We start from the raw sequence: 18,633 nt of genomic DNA, 5'->3' as shown, positions 1-18,633 counted from the left end.
TTATCGTCCCTACAGGATGTTTTGTGATTTTGTGGTCAGAGAAATGAACGCAAACTCTGTGGAGATAAATTTTTTCAGATTTTTGTTACGTGTCATGTCGCGTTCAGCCAAAGCCTTCTTCGATTCACGTGAGTCACCTGCGAGTACAGAAAGTCATAACATACTGCGCGTCTTTAGAGGTAGGAGTTTATACTGAAGAATCTTGTGCCAGCAAGTTTGCTGTAGCAAGTAGTTTCCCGCCAATAAAAGTGGCAAAATCAAGCATTTTTGGCAACAACAGAAGTGGTTAATGCTTTGGGTCGTTGACTGGAAGATCAGGGGTTCAAGCCCCAGCACCACCAAGTTGCCACTGTTGGGCCCTTGAGCAGGGCTCTTAACCCTCTCTGCTCCAGGGGTGCTGTATTATGGCTGACCCTGCGGTCTGACCCCAACCTCCAAGGATGGGATAAGCGAAGAAAGAATTTCACTGTGCTGTAATGTATGTGACAAATAAAGGCTACTGCTATTTCTATTAAGGGTCTTGCTCAAGGACCAAACAGTGGCAACTTAGAAGTGCTGGGATTTGAGCTCACAACCTTCTGACCAATAGTCCAGGTCCTTAGAGCCTGAGCTGGAGCTCTTAGAGGCCCATAGCCCTAACCCAATAGCCAATGCTAACAACAATAGCAATGGTATGTGGCGTCAAATCAAAAGCCATGATGGTGTAGAAAAACAAACTCGCTTTTAACAAGCGTAACAAAAATACCCAACAGAGAGCCATTAACCAAGTCCCATCAATCAGGTGACCAGAAGTCTAACCATTCCTCTCATGAATCTTATTTTAAGCTGCAAGAAATATCCTACACTAAGCAGGTGTCCACTATGAAAGCGTACACAGCTAGTTTCCAGCCTAACACTTCATATCATAAGCATTTCTGTAATTAGCCCGAGTTTTATTCACACTGCTGCTGATTTACAACGCAACACACTGCACGTGCGGTCTTTAAATCAAGGCTATTAAAACATATTTATTTAGCTGCGCGCTGGCGTTCTGTCAGCCAGATGAGAGCGCTCTGGGGGTGTTGTCCCGGAAAAACAGCTCTGTGTTCGTGAGACAGAAACCCACTGGTCATCTGTTCATCTTACATGAAGAGGTGGCTTACGAACTGCATTTAAAAATTCTTCTGTCATGAGCCATGAGGTGTTGCCATGAGCACCAAAAAACATTCGTTTAAAACACGATCCATCTACGCGGAAGCGAAGTTTGGCCTGATATGTAGCCTGGGTCTGAGAAATGCAAACAAACAAACAAACGGGAATGAAATGGGATTTGACCACTGACCACTTTTACGATCCTCTTGCACTTTAATGCATTAAAAAACACCCGGTGTCTCTTGACAGTTAGCACACACGCCACTGTGTAGTACAGTGTACAGTGTCCATGCACATGGTGTACATAGTTTATGCAGCCTCATTTTACTGTGTAGAGCACCAGCTGTAGATGATTGAAATGACAATAAAAGCTTCTTGACTTGACTTGAAATGGGATGTGATCATTCGTTGGCTGCAATGTGGATTTAAGAAGTAAATCTTTCTTGTTCTAGTGTGTGTGTATAAGTGTGTGCACACTAAAAAGTGTATGCTTGCACATGCACACACGCATACACGACCCCCCACACACACATATATGCAGACAGCATGTCAGAGCAGGTCGTTACACATGTTAAGAAGGCAGGAAATATTACCTGAATGTTATGTCAGGCATGTATACGTGTGTTTGCTATATAGTCCTCTGCTACAGTACACTGTGTCAGGGTGCATCATCTACATAATTGTCATTTCTTTGCAAACACACACACACACACACGGAGTTTCTCATGATGAACCAACACACATCTGGTGTTATGCATGTTATCGCATGTCCATGGCAACAGCTCCAGCAACAATACGTCTCAATACGTTCTTCTGTTGTTAAATGCATTCCTGAAGCAAACATTCTATCATAAACGAAAACATTTTTGGAAGACATCTCGCTAAAAAAATGTTCGTTTCTCCTATCATTCTTTCAGTGCATGCTGTACCATCACAACAAGCTGCTACAAACAATTAGAAATCTGATAAATCACCAAGTATTCCCCAGAACTTTTCCATCCAGTCAGAGGACTGTACAAGTGTAGATTGTGGATGAAATAACCCAGGCCAAATTTTTTCATCAGTGTGAGAAACTGTACAGTGATATTTTTGTTTATCACTGGGAGTATCACATTATCAAAACTGAGCAAAAATAATCTATCTATAATAAATTACACAGACACATTCTTAGATAAGACTCGCAAGTAAAGACCTTTACAAATACAAACAGTGAATTCAGCTGCAGTAAATCTAATATCAGAGAGAGAGAGAGAGAGTGAGAGAAGGGAAGTAAGACAGAGAGAGACACCAGGAGGTAGACACCCAAGGAGTGAAAGAGCTACAGAGAGAGAGAGACAGCATGAGAGAGAGAGAGAGACAGCAAGGGAGACACGCAAGGAGATTAAGAGTTGCTGAGAGAGAGTGCATGAGAGAGCATGAGAGAGAGAGAGAGAAAGAGAGAGAGAGACAGCAAGGGAGACACACAAGGAGATTAAGAGCTACTGAGAGAGAGAGAGAAAGAGAGAGAGAGACAGCAAGGGAGACACACAAGGAGATTAAGAGCTACTGAGAGAGAGAGAGAGAAAGAGAGAGAGAGACAGCAAGGGAGACACACAAGGAGATTAAGAGCTACTGAGAGAGAGAGAGAGAAAGAGAGAGAGAGACAGCAAGGGAGACACACAAGGAGATTAAGAGCTACTGAGAGAGAGAGAGAGAGAATGAAGTGGAGTAAAAGACTAGGACAGAGAGAGACACACAATGAGAGAAAGGCTACAAAGAGAGAGAGAGACAGCATGAGAGTGAGAGAGAGAGAGAGACAGCATGAGAAAGAGACAGCATGAGAGAGAGAGAGCGAGAGACAGCATGAGAGAGAGAGAGAGAGAGAGAGAGAGAGAGAGAGAGAGAATGAATAAATATACAGGGAGAGAGAGAGATACAAGGAGAGAGAGAGAGAGAGAGAGAGAGAGAGAGAGAGACAGGCAGACAGACAGACGACGACGTATACAAGAAAAGAGATGCTGAGAAAGAGATACAGAGGGAGGGAGACAGAGACACAGGAAGACAGAAAGACAGGGAATTAATCTTGATCAGGAAGTTATTTGGAGAGAAATGTACACACAGTCACATGCACACCCAAACAAGACGGACTCGTACAAAGGGAAGGGAAGGTTCGCTTCTCACGAGGACGTTATCACAGCACCGGGTTAGCGACACTGGAGAGACCGGAGCGCAGTGTTACACGATCACACACAATTCAGTTCAATTCCATTCACTTGTATAGCACTTTTAACAGTGGACACTGTCTCAAAACAGCGTTACACAACTATAAACACATGGAATCAAAATAAGTTTAAAATGAAATGAATATTTATCTCTAACATTTATCTCTAATAAGCCAGCCTGAGGCGACGGTGGAAAGGAAAAAACTCCTTGAGATGATATGAGGAACCTTGAGAGGAACCAGACTCAGACGGAAACCTCATCCTCATTTTGGGCGGCACTGGACGGTAAATAATGTAAAAATAAATAAATGTCCTTTCTACAACAGTTTATAGGCAAACAGAATTGTGCAACCAACAGCTCCTCTGCAATTAACAGGTCAGCGTAATTTCTGTGTTCACTGTAGACCTGACACTAATTCCTTCCTGCCGAAGTCTTCCAATCTTCATTGATGGAGACCGGAGCACAAAGCTGACCACCGTCAAAGACGGTGTGATAGTTTCCAAATGTTTCTAACCACAGCAATCCCCCTGGGTCATGGGCTGTCCATACAGAGCCATCGCCCGCAGCAGCGTGCACCACCAAGCCACACACACACACACACACACACACACACACACACACACACACACACACACACACACACACACACAGAATAACTGGACTCAACTCTTAGAATCACTCATTTTCAGGCAAGTTTCTTCAGTGTGGTTAATGAACACACAGTCTCTAAAAACAAGAGCTTAATATACACAACAACAGAGATTTACACAACACAAGCAGTCAGTTTTAAAGAAACAGGTTCTCTTTTCCTTTCTCAGAACAGGGAAGCGGCTCAAAATTCTAGTCAAAGGACCATTCACTACAATAAGAAAAACTAACAATATGAAACTTTCGTGAAGTTTCTTTGTGACTGTTGCGAGCAAAGACACTCGATTTTTCTGCTTTTTTCAATAATTGTGTTCAATTTTTGTGCTTCTTTACTTGAATTGGAGAAATTGCAAGCACAGGATTCTGCCTTTACTCTCCTACTATCAAGAAAACACACATATAATTACTTTCTGTGATAAATCTGCTCATGTGTGATGCAGGTATACCAAAGAGGATTTGGGATGAATGTGTTGTGATGATGCCCCTTGACACAAATCTGCAAATTCACTTGAATCAAGTATCAAGTTCATTTCTACGACTGCAAAAAAATGAACTGGCCAATAAAGCCGAATTTCTCTCTTTAGCTTTCTGTCAGTCTTTCTTTCCATCACTCTCTTGCTGTGCCACCAACTCCTGCGCTGATTTTTCAATCACGTCTCTTCTATACGAAACATCGCTTTCTCTCTCTCACACCTCTTACATCAGTTCCTCGTTCTCCCTCACGGTCACTAGGCTCCATGGAGAAAAAGCCTCGTGTTGTCTCTTACAGTTCACACAGTTGACCGCAAGCCTGAATACTTCCTGCAAATTCCCCCCGAGAGCACCAGAGATTGCGATTTGTGAAGATTGTGGAGTCAGGGGCATTTTTCAGCACGGCTCCACAGATGGTTTAGATACGGACGCTCGATGAGAACAGAAATCTTTACTACACACTGGAGACTACGTGAAATGGGGAAATCGGTTCATTCATTCGTCTTCAATAGCCGCTTTAATCTTGAGCAGGGATGCGGCAGCCTGGCAAACACTTCGGTCAGTCCATCACAGGGCATGCAAATCGGTTGCCTCGTATTATTATTCAACATCATAAAGCAGCTTTACAGAAATATCTAAAAAAAAAAAAAATAGATTATACACACATATAAATTTAGCAAAGTATCCTGACTGAGCGAGCCAGAGGTGACGGGGCAATAAAAACCTCCCTGAGAGGGTATGAGGAAGAAATCTTGAGGAACCAGATTCAAAAGGAAACCATACCCTCCTCTGGGTGACACTGGACATTTTCCTTATATAGAACTGGTCAAAAAAAGTGTGATTGCCTAACCAGGAAATTCCTTCTAGTTATAACATGTAGTCTGTCTGGTTGAAGTTATCAACTGCTCACTGATGGAGACTTAACAGCAAAACTGTCTCAGTTGCAGACCAAAGCCATATTTGTTTCATGGTTTCTGAGTGATACAGATTAATCTCATGTATCTGTCATCTATCCATGTAGAGTCATCCTCAGCAGCAGCGAGGGCTTTCCAAGTGATTAGACTCCAACCAGAAGTAGGGCATCAGGATGAATCAGGCAGCTCCGGAGAGCAAATGAGGTCCAGATGACTGGGATATATTATGATCTATTATGTAGTGTGACTGATGTTTACCATTATGGTCTTGAATTACAATCTTTCAATACACAAGTTTTTTGGCTAATTGTAAGATATTAGTGCATGTATCGGTGCCAGGCAATCACACTCATGCTTAAAAAGCTTTAGGTGTCAATCAACATTTTTACCTACACAACCAGTTAGCTGCTCAAGCACTCATGCTAACACACAAATCCATAAAAGGAGTAGAATCAGCCAGGCTTGTTGTGTAGCTATCATCGTCCAGTCTTCTGCCAAGTCTTTCCCACTGTTAGTTCCCACTAACATAAGCAACCTCACAATAAGCAACTAGCTGGTTAATTATACTAGTTTATTTGTTCTTCAAGACAAAACACACACACACACACACACACACACAACAGACACAAGCAATCATGTCTTTTTTTTTTATTTTTTTAAACAGGATCTTGATGATATTGTATCCCATGATGGAACATTTACTGCAATTACTGCGATATGAAGATTGAATTTGACCACATGCCCATTACACCCAAACATTCAGTATAACAAGGGGTAATTCAAGACGTGTACACCCATTAGCTTGTGAATCCATTAGCCTGCATCTGTTTGTTCCATTAAATGCTCCAACAGCTGGATGTAAGGTGTGAAGAGCATGTGTGTGTTGTGGTGAGAATCTGTCCCATTCTGCAGCCTCCAAGATATACACACATCAATAGCATTTTGTTCAATCACGTCATAATCCAGTACCCATGCTCAATTTTTCTCCCAGGTACCAAAATAACTGAATAGGGAGATATGAGTGAAGCCCAGAAAGAGTAAAGTGCATTGATTTGTCGAATGAAGTGGTCACGGAATCATCACTCAAGCCATTTTAGGGTTAGGTTTCAAATCACAGTGACATTTGGCCATTCATTTGTATTAACTAACTGCTTTATTCTGTTCAACATCATGGTGGATCTGGCGCTTATCTCAAGAACACTGGGCATTAAGAAGCAATACAGCTTGACAACCAATTCACCTTCTGGCATGTTTTTAGCAGGTTGGAAAAAACTGAAGAACCCTGAGAAAACCGGACACGTGTAACTCTGCACAGACTCTGGCTCAAGCTCAGGATGGGACCTGGGATCCTTGAGCTGTGACCATCTGCACCACAGTGCATCTTCACCTTCCCCACAAAAACATCACATCAAAATAAATAGCATGTAAAAAATAATACGCCACCTCGGCTGCTTCGTATAGTGCACCACCTTCCTCATACAGCCACCATACAGAACAATAGCAGGTGCTCTGGAATGTAGCCTAGCTAGCTATACTCTCCTTTCCCCCAGACTATATGGCATGTTCGATATTAACGCATGGTGGAGAATTCACACTGCTTTTGTATCTTCACATCACACGGAATGCAAAATGAACTCCTCCTAATAATGTTATGCAGCATTAATGTAGCATTAATGTCAACAGTCCCATGACCCAGATATTGAAAAATTTGGATATATTCAGATTAGTAAGCATCTGGTGCACTGCATGGGGAAAAAACACTATTATAAGTCAGTGTGATGTCACGCTAAAGCCCTAAAGGTACATGTCTTCATGCACATTCTTTTACACAATACACTGTGTAGTACTGAGTATCTGTATGTCAGAGTACTGGAAACTCTGTCATTCCTTGGGCAGTAATCAAATGAGGGATGTTTTATCTGTCTGAAATAAATCAATTAATAATCGTCAGCCACATGCAATTGATATTTGGATGATTAAACATTGTACTTGATTGCAGATAGTAAGGTTTACTTATGACTTCACTCACTCTCTTGCTCAAACACTGCCTCTTATGACAAGTTTTACCAAGGGCTGCAGAACGGTGACTAATCAAAATAGAAAATTATCTAGAGTTCAGTCCAGGGTTGTGTTGATGATCAGTTCAGTACGCTTGTAACTCTGGCCAGAAGGGTAGCTACAATTAGCACAGGCAAGTAGATACCGATGAAATAACAACAGAATATGGAATCATATCATAGTGCACTGTCCAGTAAAAACATTTTCTGTCTGACCCACAAAACATACACACGGTCAAGTATGTCTGCTAAGAAACCCAAACATAGTAATAGACCATGCAAATACATTGAGGCGAGCCACTCATGTACAATCATGGCTTGTACAGTTAATTATTAATGAGACTATGATCTGATGAGATGTACAAACTCTGCAGTTCAACAACGTCTTACCCAATCCTGTCCTACAGGCTTCCTTCAAGTCAACTGCCACATCTCTGACAGACAGCAGTTACAACATTGTAAGAGGAAAGAAAGAGTTTTATTGCCTGGAAACCTTCTGAACAATAAAACTAAACTCTCTCAATATGGAGAAAACTCACTCACACACACACATGTATACACTTGGTTAATTGGCGCAAGAGGACTATAAATGAAATGAAAGAGGTCTAATGATACTGATGATATTTTTTTTTTAAAGGATCAGATGAACAGTGAGCAGGACTGAGCTTTGGTACTATAACGAGACAGAACTGTAAAAATCATACAGTGATGTTATGGCAATAATGCAAACGATGAGGCAAAAAGGTAAAGTTTCAAAGTTGCTTATAGAAATTTTGTCAAATCTATCGTGTCATTTTATGCAGTTGTTCATTCATTCATTCATTTATCTAAAGTATCCGCTTTATCCTGATCAGGATGGAAGCAGAGCCTATCCCAGGAACACTAGGTGTAAGGCAAAAATGCAACCCGGATATCAGTACACCTCAGGGCACCATGGATACACATTCATGTTTAAGGTGCATTTAGCGCCGCCAAGCCATCTATAGGCATGTTTTTGGGAAGGTGGAAGGAAACTGGAACAAGAAAAACTTCCTACTGAGGTCAGGATAGAAACCCAGGATCCCTGAGCTGTCAGGTGTCACCTCAACCCGCCGTACCACCCTGCCATCCCTGTGTATGTAGACGTTTACCATGAAAATAAAACCCACTGTCATTTTCTTACTTCAAACCTGTATACTATACCATGCATTTTCACCTGAAGCTAGCAAAAAAACCGACAAGTGCTGAAAATGCATAAATGATAAAAGCTTGAACACAGGTGGATCCTTTCAATATAGTCGAGCTTGTTTTCAAGACATTTCTCTGTCAAATGTTGAGACACTAGAAACATTGACCGACACTGATTTCTCAGATCACTGACTGTTAGGAAGTGGGGAAGCCCTGCGTCCTTCCTAAGAATCCCACCTCAATCCCTGAAAATCACAGACATCAGGGATCAGATGTGAGTCCAAAGTCTTTTGGACGTAGTGGCCCTAGCATGGTTTAGAATAAGACGTAGAAAATACACAGTTTCAGTTTAGGATTTGTAACTTCCGCAAACAAACAAACAAACAAACAAACAACCAAAGAGTCGCGCGCGGGACAAACACACGGAGAAAAGTGCGTGTGTAGTGAGCATGTAGTGTGTAGTGTTGTGTAGTGTTGTGTGAAAGGGAGGTACGAACTTGCATGTACAGGGGAAACTTGTTGGACAGGAACGCGTGTTGAAACACACCGCACGAGCGTTTAGCTCATTAGCACACGGCTGTCAGTCATGCGCTGCCAATTACCTCCCCAATTACTCCAACATACAGTCAAGGAGTCATGACAAGCACTCAAAAAGGACACTATACAGACCATCAGGAGGTCTCACACACACACGTCCTCCGCTTACCTCGTCCCATTTGACGAACTTGCTTCCCGCTTTCAGGGTTTCGTGCACGGAGACCGGTTTGAGCTGGAGCGCGTGCACTCCCGGTTTCGCCCCGGCCATGGCTGCAACAACAGCCTGTCCTCTCGTCTTCCTCAGATCAGATCAGATGAGATGAGATCAGGATCCACACTACTGTCACACTCCTCCACACACTTCTAAGAGCGAACCTGACGCGAGTTTCCGACTCCGGTGATGACCGCACGAGCTTGAGTGGGGGAAGAAGAAAAAGAAAGTGTGCGAAAGTCGCTCAGCTCCGAGTCACACATTAACGAGCAGGCGAAGCTTCGTTACAGTCTGTTACAGTCGGTTACAGTTCACCACTCCAAATGATCGCTTCATTCGCGTGTTGAATCGAGCCTTTCCTTCCCCGTCCACGTCCTCCTGCTTCCTCTATCCTTCGACAAACTTTCACTCGACTCCGACGCGCCCGGCCAAGTGTCCTTCCTTCTCCTTCATGTTTTTTTTCTTCTTCTTCTTTAAGTGAACGACGGAGAGACAGAGAGAGAGAGAGAGAGAGTGAGTGAAGGGCAGGGAAGGAGAGAGAGAGAGAGTGTGTGTGAGGGAGAGAGAGAAACAGGGGGAGGTGAGGAAGTAAGTGAGAAAAGCGAACAGACGAGGGAGTGCTGCTTTTCTTTCTCCTTCCCTTCTTTTCTTCGCCTTCTATCGTTTACAGTTTGTCACTGCTACTTTCCTTTTCTCTCACAGAGGCGGATTTTGCCTCCATGACGGGTAAAACAGCGTGATTTAAACATACTCAACCCGGCCACACACACACACACACACACACACACACAGAGTCCCTGTCGGTCTGTAATAGCATGTTGTCCTTGTCTGTAAGATTGCTGAAATCAAACATTCTCACGAAGGACTTCCTAAAATACTCCAAATCCTTTGCTCCCTATAAAGTCTCCAGTCCCCACTTATTTGGCTCTGTATTGGTTTGAATAAGAACACTCCCAGTTCACTGGCATCAGTTCATCACAACCAAAAAAAAAAAAACCTGGCACATCACCCCTGTCATCACTTTATAAGCTCATTTTTTTTTTATTCTTGAACCTGTAGTAGGTGTCAGCATTCTTACTTTTACTATCTGTGTACACACACACACACACACACACACACACAAATGTCAATGCCTGTCATCGGTTCCTGATCATTGAGGATGTTATGATATAATAAATCAAAAGTGGATCACTGAATGCATGGTGCAAGTTTTAATCCATATTTTCACACTAGTTCTAATGACATGAACATTCAGTTATAGACTACCCCAAATGTCTTCATTTGGGGCACACAATTAGTCTTCATCAAAACCCAATGTGTGACAAACTCAGTAAACCAGTCACAATTATCATAACTCAGGATTCCAACACACACCACCCTTCTTCCAGTAGGAGACGAGTCAGAGCTCTGGGTTTGGCCCAATATCTGATAAAGATCTAATCAGAGGAGTAGTGATATACTCCCTGGTATTTAAGATGCATGCTTTGTTGCCAAGTTATGCATGGCATAAAGCATAGCAGCATGTTTAAAAAAAAAACTGTGTCCTGAGGTGATGTATTAGATCTGTGTTATGTCCATCAGCAGCAGAGAAAATGCTTAAAAGAGAGAGAGAGGAAGAGAGAGAGAGAGAGAGAGAGAGAGAGAGAGAGAGAGACAGAGAAAACAGACTGATTAGTGATGAAACCCATATTTCATTTCACAATCCATGCCAAAATGCCCAGCTGAAGCACGAACAAACACACAAAAAATCAAAACAATGACAAACACAAACAAACAAAGCAACACCTGGTCAAGCAGCCATGATGTATGTATAATACAGTAGCTACAGCAGTTATAAAACACACATTTATACCAGCTGATTGAGCAGCTATGGCAGATAAATGGTTAAAACACACACTATGGCAAATAGTCTCTATATGTTAGTGGTCACGCTGGCTGGGAGCATCCACACACAGCTTTCTTTGAAATCCGAACAGATTATAGTTGCTTATCTGACTACAGTGTGAAATGAATTACTGATACTAGAACGTCATTGTTTGAATTTTCAGTGAGAGCATATGTCCATGCAAAATTCCATGAGTGCATGCCCGCCAGCATCTTTAAAATGAACTGGACAGATTGGAAAATGTGAACCTGTGCCCTAGGTAGTCTCATAATCCCAGCCTCAGCTGACAGGAATGGAACTCGGTGTACTCTTCTGCTATTGTAGGCCATTTACCTCAAGGTCCCATATGTTGTGTGTACTGTGATGCTTTTCAGCCCAACACAGAGTGACTGAGTCAGTGTAGCCTTCCTTTCAGCTCCAACCAGGTTGGTCCTTCTCCTCTGACCTCTATCATCAACAAAGCATTCCTGCCTCTGGACCTTCTGAACACTTGATATTATTTGTGTAAACTACAGATATGTGAAAGCCTCTAAAACACTCAAACAAGCTTGTCTGGCACCAACATTCATGCCACGTCAAGGTCACTGAGATCATATTCTCCCATTCTAATGTTTGCTGTGAACATTAACTGTAGCTCTTGATGTGTATCTGTACAACTTTAAGCTTTGTGCTGCTTTAAGCAAGACACTTAATCCTTACTCAGTTGTGTTCTGTTTCAGTTGTAAGTCACTTTAGATAAAAGCAACAGCTAAATTTGGGGACGCATTGGCATATAGAAATCAGAAATGTGTACAAGGTGTTGATCAGATGAAGTGGTAGTCAGCACAGTGGGTAGGGTTGCCGCCTTACAGCTCCGGGGTTTGATCCAGAGCTCAGGTTTCTTTTATGTGCGTTTTTCTTTTGGTTACTCCTGATTCCTCCCACCTCCAAAAACATTCCAGTAGCTTGTTTAGCTATTCTAAATTGCCCCTATGTATGAAGGCGTATGAGAACAGTGATGGGCAATCATGATAAAGGTTTAAGTGAAGTAAAAGCCTGCAGTCTCACATATATATATATACAGTCTCGAGGATCTTTGGAACCTTGTTCTTCATTCTTAACTTTTTAAAGCACAGCCTTACATAGCCTACGAAGAAGAACTACCTCTGACTGTATTTGAAAATGCTGTGGATTGTGATGTGGATGATGTACTGTGCTTTACACACACCCAAACAAACAAATATCTACACAGTGGCAGATGAAGCAAACAATCATGGTTCAGTCATACTTTTATATAGAAATGTTACGTGTGTTATACAGAAATGAACATTATTTAATAATATACTTCACTCATAGTCCATAATTTATTGTATCATAGTATTCTTGAATTGTTTTAGATCAGGAATGTCCAGTCTAATCTGCAAAAAGCCAGTATGCAGGGTGCAGGTTTTTGTTCCAGTCATTCAGGAGCCACACCTGATTCCACCTGTTTAATCAGTTGTTCTTGTTTTTTTTGGAGAGACTCAGGTGTGGCTTCCAATTGGTTGGGATGAAAACCTGAACCCACATCGGACCTTTCTGGATAATAAGACGCCCCTGTTTTAGAGCATTCTTTTAGACGTGTAGGTCTGAAAAACAGGGGATTTTCAACACCTTTCATCATGACGTCTGAGTTTGTGTTTGTGCTCTTCAGCACCTGTGAATGTCAGTCCCTTTTCTCCATATTTCCACAGCAGGTGTTCCTTTCCCAGCGAAATGTCCGCATTTATTCACACAGGTGCTGACCACTGAGGGAACTGGCTGCCTTGGATCATATTTCAGAGATTTAGACACAATGAATGTGTACCTATTGTGTCCATATCGTCCTTGTTTTGAAGAATCAGAGCTTCGGATATTGTGAATATAGGTACGGATACATAGTGTAGGAATAATGAAGAGTGACAGGAGAGGTGAGTATAGATAATTAAAAGGTTTTCTCTCTGTTTGTCTGTACTCTCCATTACTCTAATCAGGCCATTTCTGACTGTATGCCAAAGACTTACAGAGACACATTGTATTAGAGCACAGAGGAACCTTAAGGCAGACTGGGAAAGACACACACACACACACACACACACACACACATAGTGTGTGTGTGTTAACCAGCTCCTGTGATACTTTTGAAAAAATAAGTTAATAATAAGAACCAGCACTGTTCAAAAATATTTCGTCTTACATCCTCCCACTATCCTCTCTTCTCTCAGTTTTTCCCCCATGTTTTCATTTCTTCATAACAAAGTCCTGACTCAGTCCCAGCAGCAGTGTGAGGTTGATCACATTACTCTGCAGAAAGCAGAAATTTGCTGGCCAGCAGCTTTAAAAAGCTTCAAAAGCCTCATTGTTGAAGCCTCAGGATTCTCAAAGCTTTATCTGCAGGCCTTGTCCAAAATCAGAGAATACTCTGTCGCCACCTAGTGCATCAACACGCACACACACACACACACACACACACACACACACACACACACACACAAAGAGCAGAAGGACAGAGGAAGCACTGAATTATTTAACTTTTAAGCCTAGAAACTGAAATGTGCTTGTAACAGTAATTAGGACAGTGTTTTTTGCTATGTTTTCAAATGCTTAAACTATAACGTGTTTCAATACTAAAAGCAAAGATTTCAAGTAAATTGGAAAACAGTACACCACCTTGTTCATATTTCAGGATGTGATTTAGTATAAAGCATATTTCTGGTTGGAATTTATACTAATCAAAAACGAAAAAACTCATCCGTGAAAACAGTTCATTGAAAAGAAATGGAAATCTGACAAGGAAATCGATTCATGAGGTATTTATGCTCATCTTTTTTACATAGTCTTGATCATGTTGTTTTATCATGTTCATCAGATGATGTTCGTCGGACCAGGCATTGTCATGCTGAAAGGTGAGGTCTTGGTGGTGAATAAATTACGATAATGACATGACAATGTACCTCAGGGTGGAAATGCATGTCTTTGGGTATAGGATTTGCCTGCCTGTACCTAAACCCAGGAAATGTCATGGGCCTCTCGGTTCCCACTAGCAAAATGTTCACTCACATTCAGCTGATAACAACTGAAATCTGGATTTAAGATAAGTTGTATGTATTTGTCACATATACATTACTGCACAGTAAAATTCTTTCCCATCCTTGGGGTCAGAGTGCAGGGTCAGCCATAATACAGGGCCCTGGAACAGGGTGGGTTGGGGGCCTTGCTCAAGGGCCCAATGATGGCAGCTTGGCAGTGCTAGGGCTTGAACCCTGATCTTCCGGTCAATGACCCAGAGCCTTAACCACGTGAGCTACCACTATCCCTGTTTATGTGTCTAGTGGACTGTTCTCCAACACTACAGGAGCTTCTTTCTTTCTTTCTTTCTTTCTTTCTTTCTTTCTTTCTTTCTTTCTTTCTTTCTTTCTTTCTTTCTTAAATCATATACACAGAGTCAAATATGAAAAACAAATTTAAAATGTTTGTTGAGTAATGTGGAGATGTCAAAAACTAATAATGGAGCTTATGGAGATGCAGACACTGAGGATCTCAAAAATTCTGGATGCAATGACGAAACCAGAAAGCATGAAAACAAACAACTATTAAGTCTTGGCAGTGTGGAGTCCCATGTGGTGCAGTTTGTAGGTTGTGATGTTGGTTCTGTGAAGGATTTGTGTTGTAATTATTGGGGTTTTGAATTGAAGGTCATGTTGCATATGTTCTGGCAGGCGATGTGAGCTTGTTGGTTCTGTGTGGTTCTTCTTTTCTCAATTGAAAGTGATAGCTGTAAGGAGATATGGGGACTGGGTCTCTGATATTGCCTGACTCCTTTCAGCTGTATATAATGAAATGACCAGTGAGCTGATCTGCTATATGTTCCCTTGCAGATTTTCAAATGCATAATGTGATTTTTTTTGGTCTCTTATTTCCTCAGTGTTAGCTGTTGGCCATTTCCACCCATTTTGCAATTCCCTTATTATATGATAGCTGCCAGTTTGGGAGGGTGAATGCTAACACATGGTTCCTCTACAACATGTTTAGACAGAGTCCTCCAGCTGATCCTGCCAGAAGAATGCACTCTCTGGGGAAAGATGTGTGCCAAATTCTCTTCATGTGATCAACTATCTCCGATCAAGACATGGGAAGTAAGCCTACCTTCCTACATAATGAGACCTGAATGTAGACTCCTGACCTCAGGGCAATGTTGGAACAAAATCATATTAGCTGTTTTTACTTCTTAGCAGTGACTTTTAGTAAAGTTACCGGGAGATACAGATGTAAGTCACACACACACACACACTTCCAGTCATACTGCGGTTCTGTTGACTCCTGCTTTCTGACCGCTCTCTTAAGCCACTTTTATTTTCTCCAGCTCCAAACTAATCAGTCTAAGCTAATACTTAGACAAAATAACAAACACTTCCTCTCTCCTCTCTATATCTTTCTTCACTTTTCCAAACTGTATACTCATCATAAGATCAACTGTATTATAACAGTGGACCAAATATAGGACAATGTCTTCCTGTAAAATTCCTTTCAAAGCCGCAGCTCACAATTATCGTGTATTAGTGGTGGAGAATTCCCGGTATAATGAGACTTAACAAGCAACCGTTATGTTTTTAATATATCAGTGTTTGCCATGAACTATTATACATGAAGAATGGTTTCCTCAGAGTTTTACCTTGTATGCATTCTCATTCCCGTGTGCTATGCTATTTTAAAGAAGCAGTTTGTTATTTTAGAGCCCTCTGCTGCATGTGAGAGGAATTACAATCGCATTAAAAAATCCATTTTCCTCCTTTCTCCTAACCAGCTTGTCAGTTAAAACTACTCTCGACCCCATATCTCATGTTGAAACTATGCATGCCTTGTATAGTGCCTTTTAAGGAAAAACTTTCAGCTGGGGGTGGAGCTAATATTCAGGGGGAAATAAATGGAAGCCTGACATGAAGAAATGCAGCCAAATTTATAATGTGTTAATATTGCGATTTTTTTTGTCATTATTTAATTACTCTAGATCTTAAAAAATCCTTTTTAATATACAAACTTCACCTTTAAAACCATACAGCACATCTCAAGGTGTAAACATGGAAATGTTTAGCCACGTTATTATCTGAATTATTTGTATATTATGTTTACACTATAACCATTTCAGTAATATCCTTATTACACATATGTCGGAGATTTGTGTTTTACTGCAACAAAGTGACATCAATGACAGTTTCAGCCAGGTGGCAGCACTAACACAACATCCACTGTCATTTAAGCCTCTATCAGTACATTTACATGCAACCAAGTAACCAGATTAAAATAAAATCGGGTTAAAAATCCTTTGTGTAAACACCTGAGTGGATATGATTGAGCTAGGTCCAAATGAAATTTCGACTGGAACGAAAGGGGTGGTGTAAATTTTGGTAAATATGAAAAAAGCACTCTGTATTCTGACAGCTTTCTATCAGAAAGCCCATGACCCTGTCGCCGGTTCACCACTGTTCCTTCCTTGGACCACTTTTGATAGATTCTGACCACTGGAGCCCGGGAACACCCCACAAGAGCTGCAGTTTTGGAGATGCTCTGATCCAGTCGTCTAGCTATCACAATTTGTCCCTTGTCAATCTCGCTCAAATCCTTACGCTTGTCCATTTTTCCTGCTTCTAACACATCAACTTTGAGGACAAAATGTTCACTTGCTGCCTGATATATCCCACCCACTAACAGGTGCCATGATGAGGAGATCATCAATCTTATTCACTTCACCTGTCACTGCTCATAATGTTATGCCTGATCGGTGTCTGTCCTAAACATGGCATCTGTTGGAAAGAATTGGCCGTTTGAGGCGGGAGAAAATTTGTTAAACATATTGCAAAGAGAAGAAAAGGTTTTTCAGGAAAGGAAGTTTGGAGGATTCAGGATTTAACCTTTAACAAATTTAAAAACCACATTTCATAAGGTCAAATCGCAAAAAAAAAAAAACATCCACTTTTCTTTTTTTTATGACATTAATAGCTTATTTATGAGGGATGACACAAGCTTTGTTTGGAATGTATGTAACACACAGGTTACTTGAATTGGACTGCGAAGTTTAGGGTTCATATAAACAGTGCTTTTGAAATCTGATGAAAATGGGTAGATGTAAACATACCTTACGTCTAACCCGACTCCTGAAGCGAGAAAGCTCGTCCATGATGATACCACGGAAACTTGGATGGTTTGTAAAATGCTCACACTTAATAAGAATTGATCCCATATCACTGTCAGCTGAACTTTGTATGCTAATATGCTAAGGTCAGCCACAAGCTGAATCAAGTTCCTTGGCATATAAGGGATTTGCTGGCACACCAGCAGGGGTTTAGCTTACATCTCACTGTTGTAATAAAGCCATTTTGGACTGCAGTTGAACTGTGACATTTAGCAGTAAGACAGGTGAATGACCATAACAAGATGAAGCACAGGTTGTAGCTGAACTCTCTCTGTCTCTCTCTCTCTCTGCTAATGTCTTTGTCTCTTTAGGCTAGCCATTTTTGTGGCCTTCTACTACAACTACTATTAAAAAAACCCACTATAATAAGTTCGTTTAAGCATTTAGTGCATTCTTCTTCTACTACCTAAGATTTAATTATGGTACATGATATGGTCATTTCAAAAAATACCGACAAATACACACAAACACCTTCAACCACTGCTGTGAGGAAAATCCTGCACTGCCCACACACAACACATTCCTGTCACACGCTGTTTAAGACCCTGTAGTGCCGCTTGGGACTCTAGGAAACCAGAGAGGCACGGAAAAAAATATGCTCCCACACATACACACTTACTTGCTTACTTGATATTATATTACTGTGTAGCTTTTGATGGAAAGAGGATGTCAGACAGCAATGCAGCATCATTCTGAATTATAAAAACATTCAGGCTACATCATTCACTTGGGCCTGTGTGAGTAATTGTGTGAATAAGTAAGTGATTTTTGAGTTGTATAGCACTTTTCTTCACTATATTTTAATCCAGAACCTTCACACAGCTTATTAAATATGAGACGCATAAAACAAAGGCTGTTATGTGTTTATAAAAAAAATAAATACATAACAGAGGTACAATTATGATTTAAAAAAATAAAAGATGCTCACTTATCTGGTAACCTAATCCGAGACGAAAATGAAATGTGTGTTAAGGCATGTCTGTCTGTGTTTATTAGACTGTAAGATCCAGACATGGTATTGAATAATTTATATAATCGAAACCCACTGGCTTGTGAATAACAGTTGCAAGGGCTTGTTAAGGACATGCACAAACCCGGTCAGGTCTTATAAACTGCTGGACTCTTGGAGCGCTGCCATTTCACATCAACAAAATTGTGAAAAGAGTGTGCTGGAGTTTATGTTTAGCTTCATTGCGTGTTTGTATTGTAACTCTGTCCTTCCA

The 18,633-nt window shown here is 41.2% G+C and overlaps 1 protein-coding gene across 3 annotated transcripts in view; it reads right to left on the bottom strand.

Moving 5' to 3' along the window:
* Positions 1-10,084, bottom strand: part of plcb3 (phospholipase C, beta 3 (phosphatidylinositol-specific)) — a 64,756-nt gene extending 54,672 nt beyond the window's left edge. The window contains exon 1 of one of the 3 annotated variants that reach the window (XM_058394306.1): positions 9,297-10,084. In XM_058394306.1, coding sequence (XP_058250289.1) covers positions 9,297-9,395 — 99 coding nt within the window. In that variant the 5' untranslated portion in view covers positions 9,396-10,084. The remainder of the gene's footprint in view (positions 1-9,296) is intronic. The other 2 variants (XM_058394307.1, XM_058394308.1) reach the window with 2 other exon arrangements.
* Between the last annotated feature and the right edge of the window lie 8,549 nt (positions 10,085-18,633).

This window comes from Hemibagrus wyckioides, linkage group LG07, assembly GCF_019097595.1.
Source record: "Hemibagrus wyckioides isolate EC202008001 linkage group LG07, SWU_Hwy_1.0, whole genome shotgun sequence".
NCBI lineage: Eukaryota > Metazoa > Chordata > Actinopteri > Siluriformes > Bagridae > Hemibagrus > Hemibagrus wyckioides.
The sequence above is the reverse complement of the archived record's forward strand: the minus strand, read 5'-3'. Positions and strand labels throughout refer to the sequence as shown.